This window comes from Podarcis pityusensis (genome assembly GCF_964106645.2).
Source record: "Podarcis pityusensis genome assembly, chromosome: 8".
Lineage (NCBI taxonomy): Eukaryota > Metazoa > Chordata > Lepidosauria > Squamata > Lacertidae > Podarcis > Podarcis pityusensis.
In genome coordinates this window covers 33,303,553-33,319,965 of record NC_138033.1, presented here as the reverse complement: position 1 = coordinate 33,319,965, position 16,413 = coordinate 33,303,553, and the positions used below count along the sequence as shown (strand labels likewise).

The 16,413-nt window shown below is 46.6% G+C and overlaps 1 protein-coding gene across 1 annotated transcript; it reads left to right on the top strand.

The window, feature by feature from the left end:
* The first annotated feature begins 4,478 nt into the window (after positions 1-4,478).
* MRPS15 (mitochondrial ribosomal protein S15) lies at positions 4,479-9,948 on the top strand. The gene is made up of 8 exons (XM_081015927.1): positions 4,479-4,640; positions 6,211-6,273; positions 6,778-6,853; positions 7,156-7,204; positions 7,464-7,548; positions 8,075-8,133; positions 8,850-9,041; positions 9,739-9,948. Exons 1-8 carry the CDS (start codon positions 4,535-4,537, stop codon positions 9,862-9,864), a joined length of 756 nt encoding a protein of 251 aa, XP_080872053.1. The 5' UTR covers positions 4,479-4,534; the 3' UTR covers positions 9,865-9,948.
* Positions 9,949-16,413: the final 6,465 nt, after the last annotated feature.

The following is a 16,413-nucleotide window of genomic DNA, read 5'->3' as shown; positions in this document are numbered from 1 at the left end:
AGTCGTTTAGTCGTGTCTGACTCTTCGTGACCCCATGGACCAGAGCACGCCAGGCACTTCTGTCTTCCACTGTCTCCCGCAGTTTGGTCAGACTCATGTTTGTAGCTTCGAGAACACTGTCCAACCATCTCGTCCTCTGTCGTCCCCTTCTTCTTGTGCCCTCAATCTTTCCCAACATCAGGGTCTTTTCCAGGGAGTCTTCTCTTCTCATGAGGTGGCCAAAGTACTGGAGCCTCAGCTTCACGATCTGTCCTTCCAGTGATCACTCAGGGCTGATTTCCTTCAGAATGGATACGTTTGATCTTCTTGCAGTCCATGGGACTCTCAAGAGTCTCCTCCAGCACCATAGTTCAAAAGCATCAATTCTTCGGCGATCAGCCTTCTTTATGGTCCAGCTCTCACTTCCATACATCACTACTGGGAAAACCATAGCTTTAAAAATACGGACCTTTGTTGGCAAGGTGATGTCTCTGCTTTTTAAGATGGTGTCTAGGTTTGCCATCGCCTTTCTCCCAAGGAGCAGGCGTCTTTTAATTTCGTGACTGCTGTCGCCATCTGCAGTGATCATGGAGCCCAAGAAAGTAAAATCTCTCACTGCCTCCATTTCTTCCCCTTCTATTTGCCAGGGGGTGATGGGACCAGTGGCCATAATCTTAGTTTTTTTGATGTTGAGCTTCAGACCATATTTTGCGCTCTCCTCTTTCACCCTCATTAAAAGGTTCTTTAATTCCTCCTCACTTTCTGCCATCAAGGTTGTATCATCTGCATATCTGAGGTTGTTGATATTTCTTCCGGCAATCTTAATTCCGCCTTGGGATTCATCCAGCCCAGCCTTTCGCATGATGAATTCTGCATATAAGTTAAATAAGCAGGGGGACAATATACAGCCTTGCCGTACTCCTTTTCCAATTTTGAACCAGTCAGTTGTTCCATATCCAGTTCTAACTGTAGCTTCTTGTCCCACATAGAGGTTTCTCAGGAGACAGATGAGGTAATCAGGCACTCCCATTTCTTTAAGAACTTGCCATAGTTTGCTGTGGTCGACACAGTCAAAGGCTTTTGCATAGTCAATGAAGCAGAAGTAGATGTCTTTCTGGAACTCTCTAGCTTTCTCCATAATCCAGCGCATGTTTGCAATTTGGTCTCTGGTTCCTCTGCCTCTTCTAAATCCAGCTTGCACTTCTGGGAGTTCTCGGTCCACATACTGCTTAAGCCTGCCTTGTAGAATTTTAAGCATAACCTTGCTAGCGTGTGTAATGAGTGCAATTGTGCGGTAGTTGGAGCATTCTTTGGCACTGCCCTTCTTTGGGATTGGGATGTAGACTGATCTTCTCCAATCCTCTGGCCACTGCTGAGTTTTCCAAATTTGCTGGCATATTGAGTGTAGCACCTTAACAGCATCATCTTTTAAAATTTTAAATAGTTCAGCTGGAATATCATCATTTCCACTGGCCTTGTTATTAGCAGTGCTTTCTAAGGCCCATTTGACTTCACTCTCCAAGATGTCTGGCTCAAGGTCAACAACCACACTACCTGGGGTATACGAGACATCCATTTCTTTCTGGTATAGTTCCTCTGTGTATTCTTGCCACCTCTTCTTGATGTCTTCTGCTTCTGTTAGGTCCTTTCCACTTTTGTCTTTTATTATGGTAATCTTTGTACGAAATGTTCCTTTCATATCTCCAATTTTCTTGAACAGATCTCTGGTTTTCCCCATTCTATTGTTTTCCTCTATTTCTTTGCATTGCTCATTTAAGAAGGCCTTCTTGTCTCTCCTTGCTATTTTTTGGAAATCTGCATTCAATTTCCTGTATCTTTCACTATCTCCCTCGCATTTTGCTTGCCTTCTCTCCCCCGCTATTTGTAATGCCTTGTTGGACAGCCACTTTGCTTTCTTGCATTTCCTTTTCATTGGGATGGTTTTAGTTGCTGCCTCCTGTATAATGTTACGAGCCTCCATCCATAGTTCTTCAGGCACTCTGTCCACCAAATCTAAATCCTTAAACCTGTTCCTCACTTCCACTGTGTATTCATAAGGGATTTGACTTAGATTGTATCTTACCGGCCCAGTGGTTTTTCCTACTTTCTTCAGTTTAAGCTTGAATTTTGCTATAAGAAGCTGATGATCTGAGCCACAGTCAGCTCCAGGTCTTGTTTTTGCTGACTGTATAGAGCTTCTCCATCTTTGGCTGCAGAGAATATAATCAATCTGATTTCGATGCTGCCCATCTGGTGGTGTTTGTGATGACCAGCTTGTTCTCTTGGCAGAACTCTATTAACCTTTGCCCTGCTTCGTTTTGAACTCCAAGGCCAAACTTGCCAGTTGTTCCTTTTATCCCTTGCCTCCCTACTTTAGCATTCCAATCCCCTATAATGAGAAGAACATCCTTCTTTGGTGTTGTTTCTATAAGGTGTTGTAAGTCTTCATAGAACTGGTCAATTTCAGTTTCTTCAGCACCAGTGGTTGGTGCATAAACTTGGATTACTGTGATGTTAAAAGGTCTGCCTTGGATTCGTATCGAGATCATTCTATCATTTTTGAGATTGCATCTCAGTACAGCTTTCGACACTCTTTTGTTGACTATGAGGGCCATTCCATTTCTTTTACGGGATTCTTGCCCACAGTAGTAGATATGATGGTCATCCGAACTGAATTCGCCCATTCCCGTCCATTTTAGTTCACTGATGCCCAGGATGTCAATATTTATTCTTGCCATCTCATTTTTGACCACATCCAACTTACCAAGGTTCATGGTTCTTACATTCCAGGTTCCTATGCAATATTTTTCTTTACAGCATTGGACTTTCCTTTCGCTTCCAGGCATATCCTCAACTGAGCGTCCTTTCGGCTTTGGCCCAGCCGCTTCATCAGCTCTGAATCTACTTGTACTTGTCCTCCGCTCTTCCTCAGTAGCATGTTGGACGCCTTCCGACCTGAGGGGCTCATCTTCCAGCGTCATAACTTTTATATGCCTGTTGTCTTTGTCCATGGAGTTTTCTTGGCAGGGATACTGGAGTGGCTTGCCAGTTCCTGCTCCAGGTGGATCATGTTTGGTCAAAACTCTCCACTATGACCTGTCCATCTTGGGTGGCCCTGCACGGCATAGCTCATAGCTTCTCTGAGTTATTCAAGCCCCTTTGCCACGGCAAGGCATTGATCCGTGAAGTGAACTAGCTCACTATAAATAGAGCTTGCATACAGGGAAGGGCATTACTGCACCAAGACTATATGACACCTCTGTTTTAATTCCCCTTTCACTACCTGTAAATAAGTGTATTGGCAGTGCTAAAGGATTTTAGTGTGGAAACAACCCCGGAGTTCCTTTAAAGGTAAGTCAAGGGTCCCCCACCAACCAGCCACTGAACAGGTCACAAAAATATTATTCCCACAATTAAAGGGAGACCCTTAGCTTTGCTGGTGCAGCACCTCTTGGGGGCACCTAAGATTCCTGGTTCAGCCTACACCATCTCTGATTAAAATCATTTCAGATTTAAAAAGCAATGCATATGTCACATCTGCTACAAAATAATGGTTGATGGACACAATCCCAGTCAAGTACACCAATCTGCAAATGTTTTTGGTGTAGCTGTCTCAGGCTGATGGGAGTTGTAGTCCAAAACATCTGACAGGCACCAATTTGGGAGAGGTTGATGTCTGCAGAGAATTCTGGGCCAACTGGCCGCTCCCAGCTGCTAGGGAGGACCCACAGCTTGGTGGTGGTGGAGCATACTGAAGCTCTATGATGGAAGTTATGGGAACCTTACTCTTTGCTTTCAGCCTACTCAGATTAAAGAGCTTTCCATCTGTTCAATATATGATTTCTACTCGGGTGGGGAGTTTCCCTTCAACAAAGTGTAGGATCATGGCAATGAAAATAATAAAGAGTTGGGGTGATAACACAACCCAGTTTAACACTTGATCCCACTGTGAATGGTTCACTTTGAGAGCCGTTGTTATCTGCAATTGTTGCTGTCATATTATCATGGAGGAGCCGAAGGATGTTCACCAGAAACCTATGACCTCACTGTGGAAGGCCGTGTGGATCCAGAATTGGCCTCCATGGTCACTTACAGACTCACTGTTAAGACCGTGTTCATGGAAGACAATCTTACTCGGCTATGAGTGATCGCCGAATAAGAAGAAGGAGAAGAAGATGGTGGTGGAGCCCTTTTTGCATCATGCAGAAAGTCCCAGCGCCAGGTCCAGCCCCAGCACGCATCTCCAGATCAAAGAGAGCTGCTGCCAGCCAGAGCAGGCAACGCTGGCCTAGGCAGCCCAAGTGAGCAAGCTCTGCCAAGCACTGAAGTCGCTCCCACTGAGCCACCTCGCAGGCAGCCCGCGCTCGGCATCAGAACAAAAGCAGGCTGGGAACGGGGGCTGCCATTCATCACCTAAGGGGCGGGCTTCACCCTCTTCTTTTACCTTCCATTGGCTCCGGCGCGCAGGGTATCAATCGATGCTCTCGGTGCTCCCGCGGGGACCTGGCCTGTGACGCACCAAGATGGCGGCGCCCACGAACTAAGCCGGGAGAGAATGTCGCTGGTGTTGTTCAGGGGAGTCTCGGCGGCGGGGGCTGCCGCGCTGCGCGGATGGAGCTGCCTCGGCTCGCACGTGGCAGCGGCGGGTCGGGGATCACTGCGTAAGGAGCTCGGGGTTGAGTAATTCGGAGCGCGCGCGCAGCTGGTCCCGTGTACACTGCCTCTGCTTCGGATTAGATACGGGCCTCCCCCTACCTGGCACCTTGGTGTGCAGCTCCCATTCAGTCCCAGACAGCACAGCCGGGCGGAGCTCAAGGGAACGCGGCCACGCTGTTTGGGGGGTTAGCGGGAATTTCAGTGCAGAACATCGGGAAGGCACCAGGTTGGGGGAAATGGATTCACACCGTCCCCGTCTCTGCAAGTGACAGAAAGGCCCCTTTCCACAGGGTGCCTTCCAAACTGCTTGCAAAAGTCACATGCATCTCATCAAAATAGAATTAAAGGGGGACCCGGGTGGCCTCTTTGTCCAAGAGCATGGATATGATTGGGAGTCAATCTGCTTTAAGGCACCTGGGGAGGTGGCTAAAACGCACTGAAGACCCATAGACGAACGCATCTATGCGTGTTCTTTGTTGGCGCAGAAGGCAGGACATGGGGAGGAGGTTGACCTGGTAATTACCTTGCAGTGTGGCAGACACCTTCCACCATCCCACTTATTTATTTATTTTATTATTACATTTATATTCCACCTTTTCCCAAGGAGCTAAAGGTGCTGTACACACCTTTTGCCCCTCTCCATTTTATCCTCATAAGAACCCTGTGAAGTAGACATAATGACTGGCCCAAGGTCACCTAGTAGGCTTCATGACTGAGTGGGAATTTGAACACTGGTCTCCCAGGTCCTAGTCTGACACTAACCACTGTGCCACACTGGCATCTGGTGGATGGAGATGGAGCTTCCCAGCAGTGAGGGCTGCTTTGGTGTCTCTGTAGCTCTGTCACGGGTTCTTGCATCACTTGTCATCTTCCATGTGCCAAGGCCTCTCACTCCATCTCTCTCCCCACCTATTAAATGCAACATCAAGCTCACAACCAAGGAGGCAGTAGAGTGGGCTGTTTCCTCCGTTCCTGGTCTTAATGCACTAAATGATCTTGATTACGGCCTTGGATTGCGAAAAGAATATGGTGACTAAAAAGTTGCTGTTGTATGTCAAAAGAACTTGTTTACATGTCCCTTGTATTGGAAGCCATTTCCTCTTTCCCTGTAGTGGAACCTCTACTTGAACTGGAAACTGCATGACACTACTGAACTTAGAATAGAAAAGAATATGCAAAGGACTTTGCTGTTAGAGATCTTCCCTCGCCCAATGCCCAAAATGTGACTTTCGGTCACATTTAACAACCTGAGCAATTGCAGCAGCCTTGTTGGGGGTGAAGGCAGAGCAGCTTACTCTTTCTCTGCTCATGCATTGCCCACATTTATTGGCCGTGGAGCAGAAAACAGAATGCTTTCTTCAAATATGAAATGTTCTGTCTACTTATGAGCCTAAAAATTGCTTCTCCACAGGTTGTTCTCTAGACTGGAAGAGCTGTTTTATCTCCCCAAAAACCAAGAGAGAGAAGTGATGTGCCTAATTACTTCCAAGGAGCAAAATGCTAATGTGCTGTTGTGTTATTGTATTGCACTGATGTGGATCAAGTGTAACCCCTGCTGCTTTTCTGTCCTTTTAGATAAGAGCCCCCTCCTTCAAACAGCCAGGGATTATGCCAGGCCTGTCCGTAGAAAAAAGCAAGGTTTGTATTACATTCTCATTGTTGTAAGCAGTTGGTCTGCTAAGGCTGTCACCTGAACTGTTTGAGATTCCAGTTTCATGACTGTACTGGATATTATGGGTCTGAGTCTCTGTCTCTTACACCATTTCCTAATCCATTGAAATGGAAAATAAAATTGCTTAGATTTTTTTTTACAATTAAGCAGCACACAAGTTCTGTTAAATAAAAAAGGGTGATTGGACATGTTAAGATACACCACTTGCTACATGTTCTGTTGGCCCAGGTGAACCAACTTCCTGCTGGCTTGTGGGTCACCATGTTTTGCAACTGGAGTCCCTCTTTAGCTTCCACAATGTACTTCCCTCTCTTTACCTACTGAGAGATGCCAAGAGCTTCTCTTTTAGACATCAGCTCATGTGTTCCCACCAATACTTGGCTGACTACTGTTAGAAAAAAGTATTCTGTACTAGAGAGAACTAGCAAGGCAGCTGCTGTGCTCTTATTGCTGTGTTGCTGTTGTTGCAGAAATCCCCAGCCATTTGGATGATCTGCCTCCCACAATGCTGAAGAAACCTTATGCCAACATCCCAGTTATAGACAAGTAAGGTTTGCGAGGACCAGGGAAGGACTGTGAGTTTCATGAAAAGGGGCTTCATGGAGGAAACAGCAAGTCTGCCACATTGGGCTGCCCTTTAGGGGCCCCCAAAATGCAACCACTTAAGCCTCATTTTATTGACTGGGGTCTTCAGATGATGGGGGAGGTCCTAAATTAGTGCTCCTATAACTTACATTTAATACTGAATATCTAACATGGCTCCCTTGATTTCTAATCTCTCAAAGCTGTTCCCCAAATGTTAAGCAATTCGGGGACAAGTAATCAAAGGACTCTCTGTTTTCCTGCAGGGTAGATGATGTTGTGAGAAGGTTGCTGTCTCTGGAAATGGCAAGCCAGGTCAGTGTTCTCCTACATGGGTAAATTAGGATTGGGGGCAAGTCTTCCTTCATTCCCCCACTCTTCCATGCTTTACCATTAAAAAAGCCATAAAAACAGAATTTCTGCCTTTTCTGTAGGCAGGCAGGTTTGCTGTTGGCATTGTAAGCAAACAATGGCCTGCCATTCCTGCATAGTGGAGTAGGGTTGAGTGACTATTAGTCATCTAGTTGTATGAGTATCTAGTTGTATTAATTTTGTCTTCCCCTTCTGCATGCAGAAGGAGAAAGTGAAAATCAAGAAACAGCAGCTAGCAGACCAGGTCCGGAAGTCCCCAACTGACACTAGCTCCTTAGAGGTCCAAGGTAAGCAGAAAAATATGTCCCAAGAGAAAAGCTGCTGCCTCCTGTTTCCATTTGGCTGGAGCCAAATGGAGCTGGTCTCTCAGCAGAGCAGGTGGAGTGGTCATGATTCTCTTTTTGCCCTATACCAAGGTGGAGAACCTACAGACACTGAAGTGTTCTTGGACCATTGACCATGCTGGCTGGGACTGATGAGAGTTGCAGTCCAACAACACCTGGAAGGCCAACAGTGTTCTCAACCTCTGCCATATATCTACTACCAAAGTCCATGCAAGGATTTTGAAGTAGCCAGAGGGAAGACCCTTAGATCTTCCAGCTATATAACATCAAACTGTCATTAGTCAAGTGCAAGCTCTAGAATAATGGAAGCACATCCAGCAGCCAGCTCTAAGTGGTCAGTTCCCTGTGTTTGCTTGCTGGTTGGCAATGTCTATGCGCAGTTTTTAAAGCAGGAATTCAGAAATATTCAACATTGGAATAGGCACTTTGTCTCTGGCCTTTCTGCAGTGACTTTCTTTTGCTCTTGCAGTTGCCTTCTTGACAGCCAAGATCCGCACGCTCCAGGAACATCTGCATATGCACACCAAGGTAACCGTCTTTGATGCAAGCACAATATATGCTGTATTCGTAGCCAGCTGATAATTTGTATTTCAGGGTGGAGCTACTGTTGAGTGCCAACTGCTACAGCCATTGTTCAGATACAAAGCAATGTCAGTATGTCTTTCAAAGTTGGATCTTGCACAGCACTGATTACATAAGATGTCAGAACCAAAATATAAATGCATTTTACAAAATAAAACAGTTAATATCCGTAGCGGTAAATACAAAACAGTTTGGCAAAACTTTGTAGTCCAGGGAAAGCCTGCATAAAAGGTGCTCCTTTTCCCACCTCCTAAATTGCAGAGGGTGTTCCAGAGATTGGGTGCCATCACTAAGAAGGCCCGCTTCATAGGTGCCTTAGATGCATAGATTCATTTGACTGAACTCGGTAGACCTAGCAAGGCCTCCTTAAGATCTTATGATTGGTTGGAGATGTACAAATGTATAAAAGAAGATAGTCTGCAAGGTATCCTGGTCCCAAGTAGTTTAGGGCTTTATATGCCAGCAGGAGAGCAAGAGAGGCTGCTCCATTTGGACTGTTGCGTCCATTTAGACTGTTGTATATACCACCAGCTGGATCCTCACAATTTCTTATATGCTGATACTTCGTGTGATCAGCCACCTTGGAAAGATGTCCTGAGATCTGGGATATAAACAATTAATAGTAGTAGTGGTAACTAGCAACAAGTAACCCTTGTCCCCAGGACACAGTCAACCGTCGCCAGATGTTGATAGCCATAGACCGGCGGAATATGCTGCTGAAGTACCTGCGCAACACCAAGTACGACGTCTTTGAGAAGACATGCAAGGTGCTGGACATCAAGTACGAGTTTCCCCCACTGTACTGCCGGAGAGCCACCCGGCGCTGGATCGCCAAGAAAGCCTTGTGCAACAAGGTACAGCCACCATGGCATGTTGCTACCCAGGCATTTGGAAGCAGAGCTCCTCTTCTGTAACAGATGAGCTTCGGAGGGGCCTGGTGCTGCTTTGTGCTCTTTGTGCTCCCATCAGCTGGGAGACATCTGGAGGGCACTGGGTTTGGGAAGGCTTTCTTAAAGCAATATTACTCTTGTTAAATTGCCAGGCAGGCCAGCAAAACCTCCACCCTCCTCAATGGAGCTTACCTTTGTTTTGTATTTCGCATGACCAGTAGTGTTGGGGGCACATACTGGGTAGGACTGAGGGTGTAAGCAGCCACCCTGAGCAGCACCAAATAGCAGGAGTGCAGTGCTAGAATTCTGTAAGAAATAGGAGATTCTGCCTTGTGCCAAGTCAGGCTCTTGGGCCATCTAGCTAAGTATTGTCTCCAGTCACTGTCTGGCAGCAGCTTTCCAGGGTTTCAGCAGGAGACTTTGCCAGCCCTATCTGGAGGTTCCACAGATTGAACCTATGTGTAAAGCAAGTGCTGTGTCACTGAGCCATGGCTTTTCCCATGGAGTAATAAATATAAACATAGTAAATGCCCATTGTCAGCTGGTATGGGGATTAGACCACTCCCAATAGAACTCTGGGATTTTGTAGTCTTGGTCTGTGCTACTGACTGCCTAACTGCCTAACTGCCTCCCGTCTCCCTTCTTACCATTAACCCTCTAGGTCTACCAAGAGGTACAGAAGCTGAAAGCCCCGCAGAGACTGAAGCAGCGACAAGAGTGGCTAGAGAGAACCAGGGCCAGAGAAGCAGAGAAGCAAGCATCGCCAACTGAAGGCAGCCCAGTCTAAGCAAAACCTGCCCTATGTTTGGGAGGGGGCTCATACTGAGCAACATCTTCTGAAGCTGGTAGACAATAAATAGTTTAACCACCACTGTTTCCTCTGCCTTGGGTGCATATGAAAGTCTGTGTATATAGAGTCCTCCCGCCCAATGATGATGGCCATTCATATGGTTCAGAGGCCATCATCACTGGGTTAATTTAATCACTTCTCATTTTTAAATATTTTTATTGGTTTTACATAATTTTATACATTTTAACTTGAACCATTTCAAAACATTAAAATAAAAAGGTTCTTTCAAACCTTCGGACCTCCTTCCCTCCCTCCATGGGTTCTATTTTCAGAGAAAATAATTTCTTTTTTCTTTTTCTGCATCTTTTATCATTATATATCTGTTATATATTCATAGTTACCAAAGTTATTTTCACATTACAAGTGTCATTGTATCGCTGCCAATGATTTTCACTGTTTACAGTGGTCTTTTAAGTATGTTAAAAAGTTATTCTAGTCTTTTAGAAATACTTGATCTTCCTGGTTTCTGATCCTTCCCAGAAACCAGAAATAAGAATTAAATCACTTGGTTAATTATGTTAGTCGCTTGCAGCAAAAACAAAGTCTGCAGCACTTCTGGAGAGAAAGGAATGCCATATTTAGGGACCGTTTTGTTCCTACTTCTCAAAAAGACGTAGTAGTGCAAGCCCTATTTGAAACTAGTGATGAGGAACCTCCAGCCCATGAGTGACCTAATTAGGCCTGTTTGCTTTGCAAACCATGCCTACTTGTCCATCACTGGATGTCACATGAGGTCAGGCAGGACAGCAGGTAAAATCATGAGGACAAATTGAAAGGGAAGCTTCAAAAATGCACTCTTAAGTACACTCCCAATGCTTCTTTTCCAGCGGCAGATGTAGTTCAGCACTTTTTGAATTTGGTGCCTTTGGGTAGCATTGGGTGCCATCAGCTATGGCATCCTTCCACCCTGCCTATCTGAGCTTTGCTTCAGAGACACAGTATTACAGTGGCTCGAGTCCTTTCCTGGTGGTCATTATTCAAAAGTCGCGCTGGATGATTTTTCATTGTTGTTCCGCCTTATGGCCTCTGGCTTGTGGGTGTCACAGAGCTGTGTCTTATCACTGATGCTCTTCAATCTGTATGAAGTTGCTGGGATCAGTCGTTTGGAGGTTTGGGGTGTAATTTCACCAATGCACAGATGACCTGCATCTCTGTCTCTCTTCTGCCTAAGAATCTCAGGGAGGCAGCAGCATTAACCATCAGATGCCTGGACGCAGTACTGAGATGGATAAGGGAACTAGGTGAAACTTAACCCAGGAAAGAAAGAGGTTTTGTGGGTTGGGATGCTGGTGTTGGATACTGGTGTAAAGCCTGTCCAGGATGGGGTTACACTACCCTTGAACAACCATCTTTCAAGCAGGTCTGAAGCTGAATGACCACCACCTGGAGGTAGTTCTCATATACCTCAGGTCCAGAGAGGGATTCAGGGTAGGCCACACACCACTACTCCTTTCAAGATGACCAGTGCCACCCTTTCCTGCATTCACCACCCCAGCCCCACCCAGTCAGTTCCCTCTTGCTAACTCTCACCCATGATGGAGTGCCAAGTTCAAAGTGCGGGTAGTTGACCAGGTGCCCTCAAGCATCTTGTCCACATCAGGGCTGCAACAATTGTAACTAATCCCAAGCAGAACAGACGGTGCTCTGGATGCCTCCATTGGGATTCTACTAGTGTCTAGTTAGAACAAATGTGAGCAACTTTATCCTGGAAATGCCTTGCAAGCCTGTCACAGCAGGCCTATGAGTCCAGCCACTTTTCTCTTCAGGGTAGGTTTAGTTAGCCTATTTCACCACTCAGAATGACTCCAAATGGCTACTTGGGGACAGCTTTTACCAAAGGTGTCATGGTAAACTCCTCCCAGGAAACCAATGTCCCCACTGTGGAATGACGTGCGGATCCAGAATTGGCCTCCACAGTCACTTACTGTTAAAACCGTGTTTATGGAAGACAATCTTACCCGGCTGCGAGTGATCGCCAAAGAAGAAGAAGAGGGTGCTGGAGTGATTCCTTTGGTAGCACAAACATACGCTTTCACTCCTGTCATGGCTGTTGCTGTGAGACACACTACTTGTGCTCAAGCTGCTGTTCTGCCTGTTCCATTGCCTGGAGCTCCCCTGCAAACAAGGTGCAGTCTGGGCTTCCTGCAGTGCCATAGAAGGCCATGAGCACGACTGTGACAACACTTTCCATCTCACCATTCCACAGCCTTCCAACCAGAGCACTGAGGAACCTGAGCAAATTCTGTAGGTCTCCAGGGGCTACCAACCCTACAGTTGACTAGCCGTCACCACCCTAAAGCACCAATCATAACCCACAGTATCAATATCACTCCCAGTCTTTGTAGCAAAGACCAAGGGTTTGGCCTACCATCTACCAGTGATGTACTTGGATGAAGGAATTGAGAGGATGCTCGTCAAATTTGCAGATGACATCAAACCGGGAGGGGTAGCTGATGCAGCAGAAGATACAATCAAGATTCAATATGACCTTAACAGATTGGAGAACTGGAACAAACTAACAATGAATTTTAATAGGGACAAATGTCAGGTTCTACACTTAAGCAGGAAGAACCAGCTACGCGGATATAAGACTGGGGAGACCTGCAGTGGAACGGACTCCTTCACTGGTAGTCTTTAAGCAGAGGTTGGATAGCCATCTGTCATTGATGTTTTAGTTGCGATTCCTGCATTCCAGGGGTTTGGACTAGATGACCCTCAGAGTTTCTTCCAACTCTACAATTCTAAGATTATTTAATGCTATGGACAAATAGGGTCAGCTGAGAAACCAGCAACTTTGGGTGCCTCCTTGCCTTGAACTATTTCCATGTCTGCTGGCCTTTGTAACTAAGAAGTGCCTGAGTTTGTGTTTCTCCTCCTTCCTCCAATTTGTTTTCCATTTTGTGTCATGTCCCAGATTGCCCTCAGCTGACAATCTTATTACTGATTTCTGTAAACCAATCTTTCAGCCTTTTTACCTGAAGAGGGGGGTGAAGACACCATGACAGAGTGAACAACCTCCTGAACAAAGTCTCACCACTAAAAAGGGGGGGGGGGGTTACATTTCCATTCTAACTTCACCAGGCCTTGCAGTCCTCTGCTTCCTGCTTACCATTTCCCCATTGCTCAAATACACATGTGGCCTGACCACAAGGAACTGAAGACTTGAGTTTGCCTTTAAGCACTGCTTGCAAAACATTTGTCACTGCCATTCAGATTTGCCTTTTTGAGGTGGTTTCTGAGCCGCCAGTGGCCTTAGCTCTAGCTATGTCCCAGCCTGTGACCTGCCAGCCAGTTGCCACAGTCTCACCTTTGACCCAGTCCTCAGAAGGCAGCTGGAGCAGTGGGAGGTATGACTGCTGTTCAGACTGCCCCATGTGTAAGTAAACGTCTGGCTGTATTTTAGCCTGTGGAGATCAATTTTATATAAGATGGAAAAAAGCTGCTGTGGGCTATTGTAGACTGACTCCCCTCCTTAACGTATTTCCCAGATGATTCCCAATGTTGCTTCCAGGTTAATGTGTTTAAAACTTGCCACCTGTTACAATGCAGACCTGCAGCCGTTGTACCTCAAGGCTCTTTGTGAAGAGAAGCTAAGTTGTGGGGTTCTTTAGATTCGGAATGCATGGAAAGCCATGCCCATCACCTTGAGTTCCTTGGAGAAAAAGGTGGAATAGAAATGCAATAAAAAAATTAACAATTGAGGGGATTCATGAAGCAATTGCAAAATACAGAAAACATTTTGCTTGCAGATGTTGAGATGCCCAGTTCCTTACGCTGTGCCCAAGAGAACTTTTACCATTTTCTTTGAGTGGCAGAATCCCTACTATACCTAACAACTGCCTTTGGAAGCCTTTGTCTTATGGCATGGAGGGAGGGGGTTCTCAAGAAGTGCAAGACCAGTGCCCCCTTAGTGCTCAGATCTAGTTCCATGGGTCTTTGGATCCAGGGCAACCTCAGTGTAGGTCTTGGAGTGACCCTTTATTTATGTGGCTGTTTTGGTTTGCAGGAGCGTGGGATGTTCGGTTCCTGTACCCAAATCTAACAGCATAAAAATGTGTGATATTCTTTTAAAATCAAGAGATGTTCAGCTTGCTGTTTTCTTCCTTCACTTGGCTTTCACAGACAGTTATTCTCTCCTTAATTTTAAGGACTATTAAAGTTTATGTTTGTGAACTGGTCTGAGTGTTTGTGTGCACACCTGCTGTCTAACCCTTAACCATGAAGGAACCGCAGAGGGGACGATCTGTGCAAAAAGTATAGTTAGCAGGAATTATATTTTAAGAAGGGCAGGGTTAGGGTTATTGATTCCCTTTCATTGATGTTTACCTCCTCACCTGTGTGTTTCATTTGGGCAGGTTGTGTTGGGCTTCTCTGCCCGGCAATCCTGGCCTGTTACGTGTCACGCAAATACGGGGAGAACTGTTGCCTCGGACTGGTGCCTGGCGGCTTGACAGCACTGCGGACTCACATGCGGCTCTCCTATGGCATTCCGGTAACACTTTCCTCCATCACATTTTGTGGTGTTGTACAGTCTGTTCCCCCAGTAGATGTGCTCTCAGCAGGGGTCTGGAGAGTGAAAGAAACAGATGAAATGTGCATCATCCAAGAAATGATTTATTTCTACACAACTTGTTTGTAGTCCTCTACAGCAGGGGAGTGGTGAGTTCCTGAGATAAATGCAGCCCTCTATGGGACAGAGTGATGCTTGGGACAATTAGTTGCTTGCTGGCCTTTGCTGTCACCTTCCCTCTCTTCCCTTGGATGCAAGGGCATTGCCAGGTTCTTAAAAGACTCAGGGCACAAATTTGGGCAAATTGAGATGGTGGGTGGGTGGGTTTAAACCACGCTGCACTTAGTAGTGTGCCCAGCTACCCTTTAAGCCAGAGGTGGGGCCGCTGCGGCCAGGGCCATCTTACCCATTAGGTTTAGTGGCGCCCTGTGCCACGGCACCAGCCCATCAGGGGCACCCAGCAGCGGGAGTCCGGGACCGACCGGGAACAGCTCCGAGGGCATGCTGAGTGGTGGCGGCTCTTCCTACGGCCAGCTGCACTCTCTCGCTTCCTGCCTGGGAGAGGAGGCAGCGGTGGTGGTGCACAAAGCTACACGGCACCCTTCTCCCTCCTGCCCGCCCCATGGCAGTAGCAGGACTGCTGAGGAAGCCTGCGTGGCAAGCGACCCTGAGCTGCCCAGCGCAGGGGGCCGGGAGGGGGAGGGGTGCTGATAATGTCAGCCCCCTACCCCTTCCTTCGAGGAAAAAGGTGGATGGATTCATTCAGATTTGGGGCGGTGGGAGGAGAAAGCTGGGGGGGGCGCACTACCATTAGGACTCAGTTCGGAGGTAAGGATGGACCTGAGAGTGTGCTCTCCATGCAGTTAGTGGTTAAAAACAAACAAACACCAACAAAAAGTCCTTTAAAGAGGGGGGCGGGTTTCAAGGTCCTAATAGATTCAGCAGGGCTTACTCTCAGGTAAGTGCAGTTAGGGCTGACCCAAGTTTAGGGTCCTTTTTAGGTTCAGGATGTCACTGCTTTACACCCACACCCACCCCACCCACCCCCCACAATATTTGAAAACTTCGGTTTTGTACTTAAACACAAATTGGCCAGGAACTTCATTCTCTGTGTCTTTATCAATTTATTTAAAGAACAACAAACTGGTGATTGCTTTGACTTTTTGAAATGTGGTGATTTGAATCATGAGGATGAATTAGCAGAACTGCTGAGTCTTGAATGAGTCTTGCTTTGGAATTGAGGACTTCATTAGATTTTCTTCTGCCTTTTCATTTTATTTTGTTCCAAGGGCTTGTTAGAGATAATGTGTAAGCATGGTGTCAGCTCCCTAAAAAAACACGGTCAACAACTCTGGGGTCCCCCCCTTAAAAAAGGTTGACAACTCTGGGAAACGGGGGGGGGGGGGCAGAGGGATCTTTGCACCACAGCGCCAGATATGCTTAAGACAGCCCTGGCTGTGGCCCTCTAGATGTTGTTGGACTCCAACTCCCATCAGACCCAGTCAGCATAGCTAGTGGTTAGGGATAAAGAGAGTTGTTGCGGAACAACTTATGGAGGGCAACATGTTCCCACCCTTGTGGTAAACAATGCTTTCTTTAAAAATGAAAGATTTAAATAAGCGGGGGGGGGGAGGCCAAAGAGAAAGGACCTGGGACTCAGGGAGGGGCCACCCCTTAATATCCTCCGTCAAGGGCAGATAGCAGCAAAGAGGCATCATGCAAATGAGGGATTACTCCTCTGTTTTGCAAACTCTCTGTCTCTTAGGAACATAGGAAGCTGCCTTATACTGAGTCTGACCATTGGGTCCATCTAGCTTAGTACTGTCTACACTGACTGGCAGCTGCTGTACAGGGCTTCAGGATGAAGACATTCCCAGCCCTACCTGGAGTTGCTGGGGATTGAACCTGGAACTTTTGCATGCAAAGAAGATGCTCTAACACTGAGTTTCACTGCTTCTCCTCTCCCCAAATCCTCT

What these genes read in the sequence shown, in the direction of transcription:
- MRPS15 (XM_081015927.1), top strand. Translation starts at nt 4,535, where the DNA reads ATGTCGCTGGTGTTGTTCAGGGGAGTCTCGGCGGCGGGGGCTGCCGCG. An exon ending in CTCTGGAAATGGCAAGCCAG is followed by an intron (nt 7,205 to 7,463) that starts GTCAGTGTTCTC and finishes TTCTGCATGCAG; the next exon opens with AAGGAGAAAGTGAAAATCAA. An exon ending in TAGCTCCTTAGAGGTCCAAG is followed by an intron (nt 7,549 to 8,074) that starts GTAAGCAGAAAA and finishes TTGCTCTTGCAG; the next exon opens with TTGCCTTCTTGACAGCCAAG.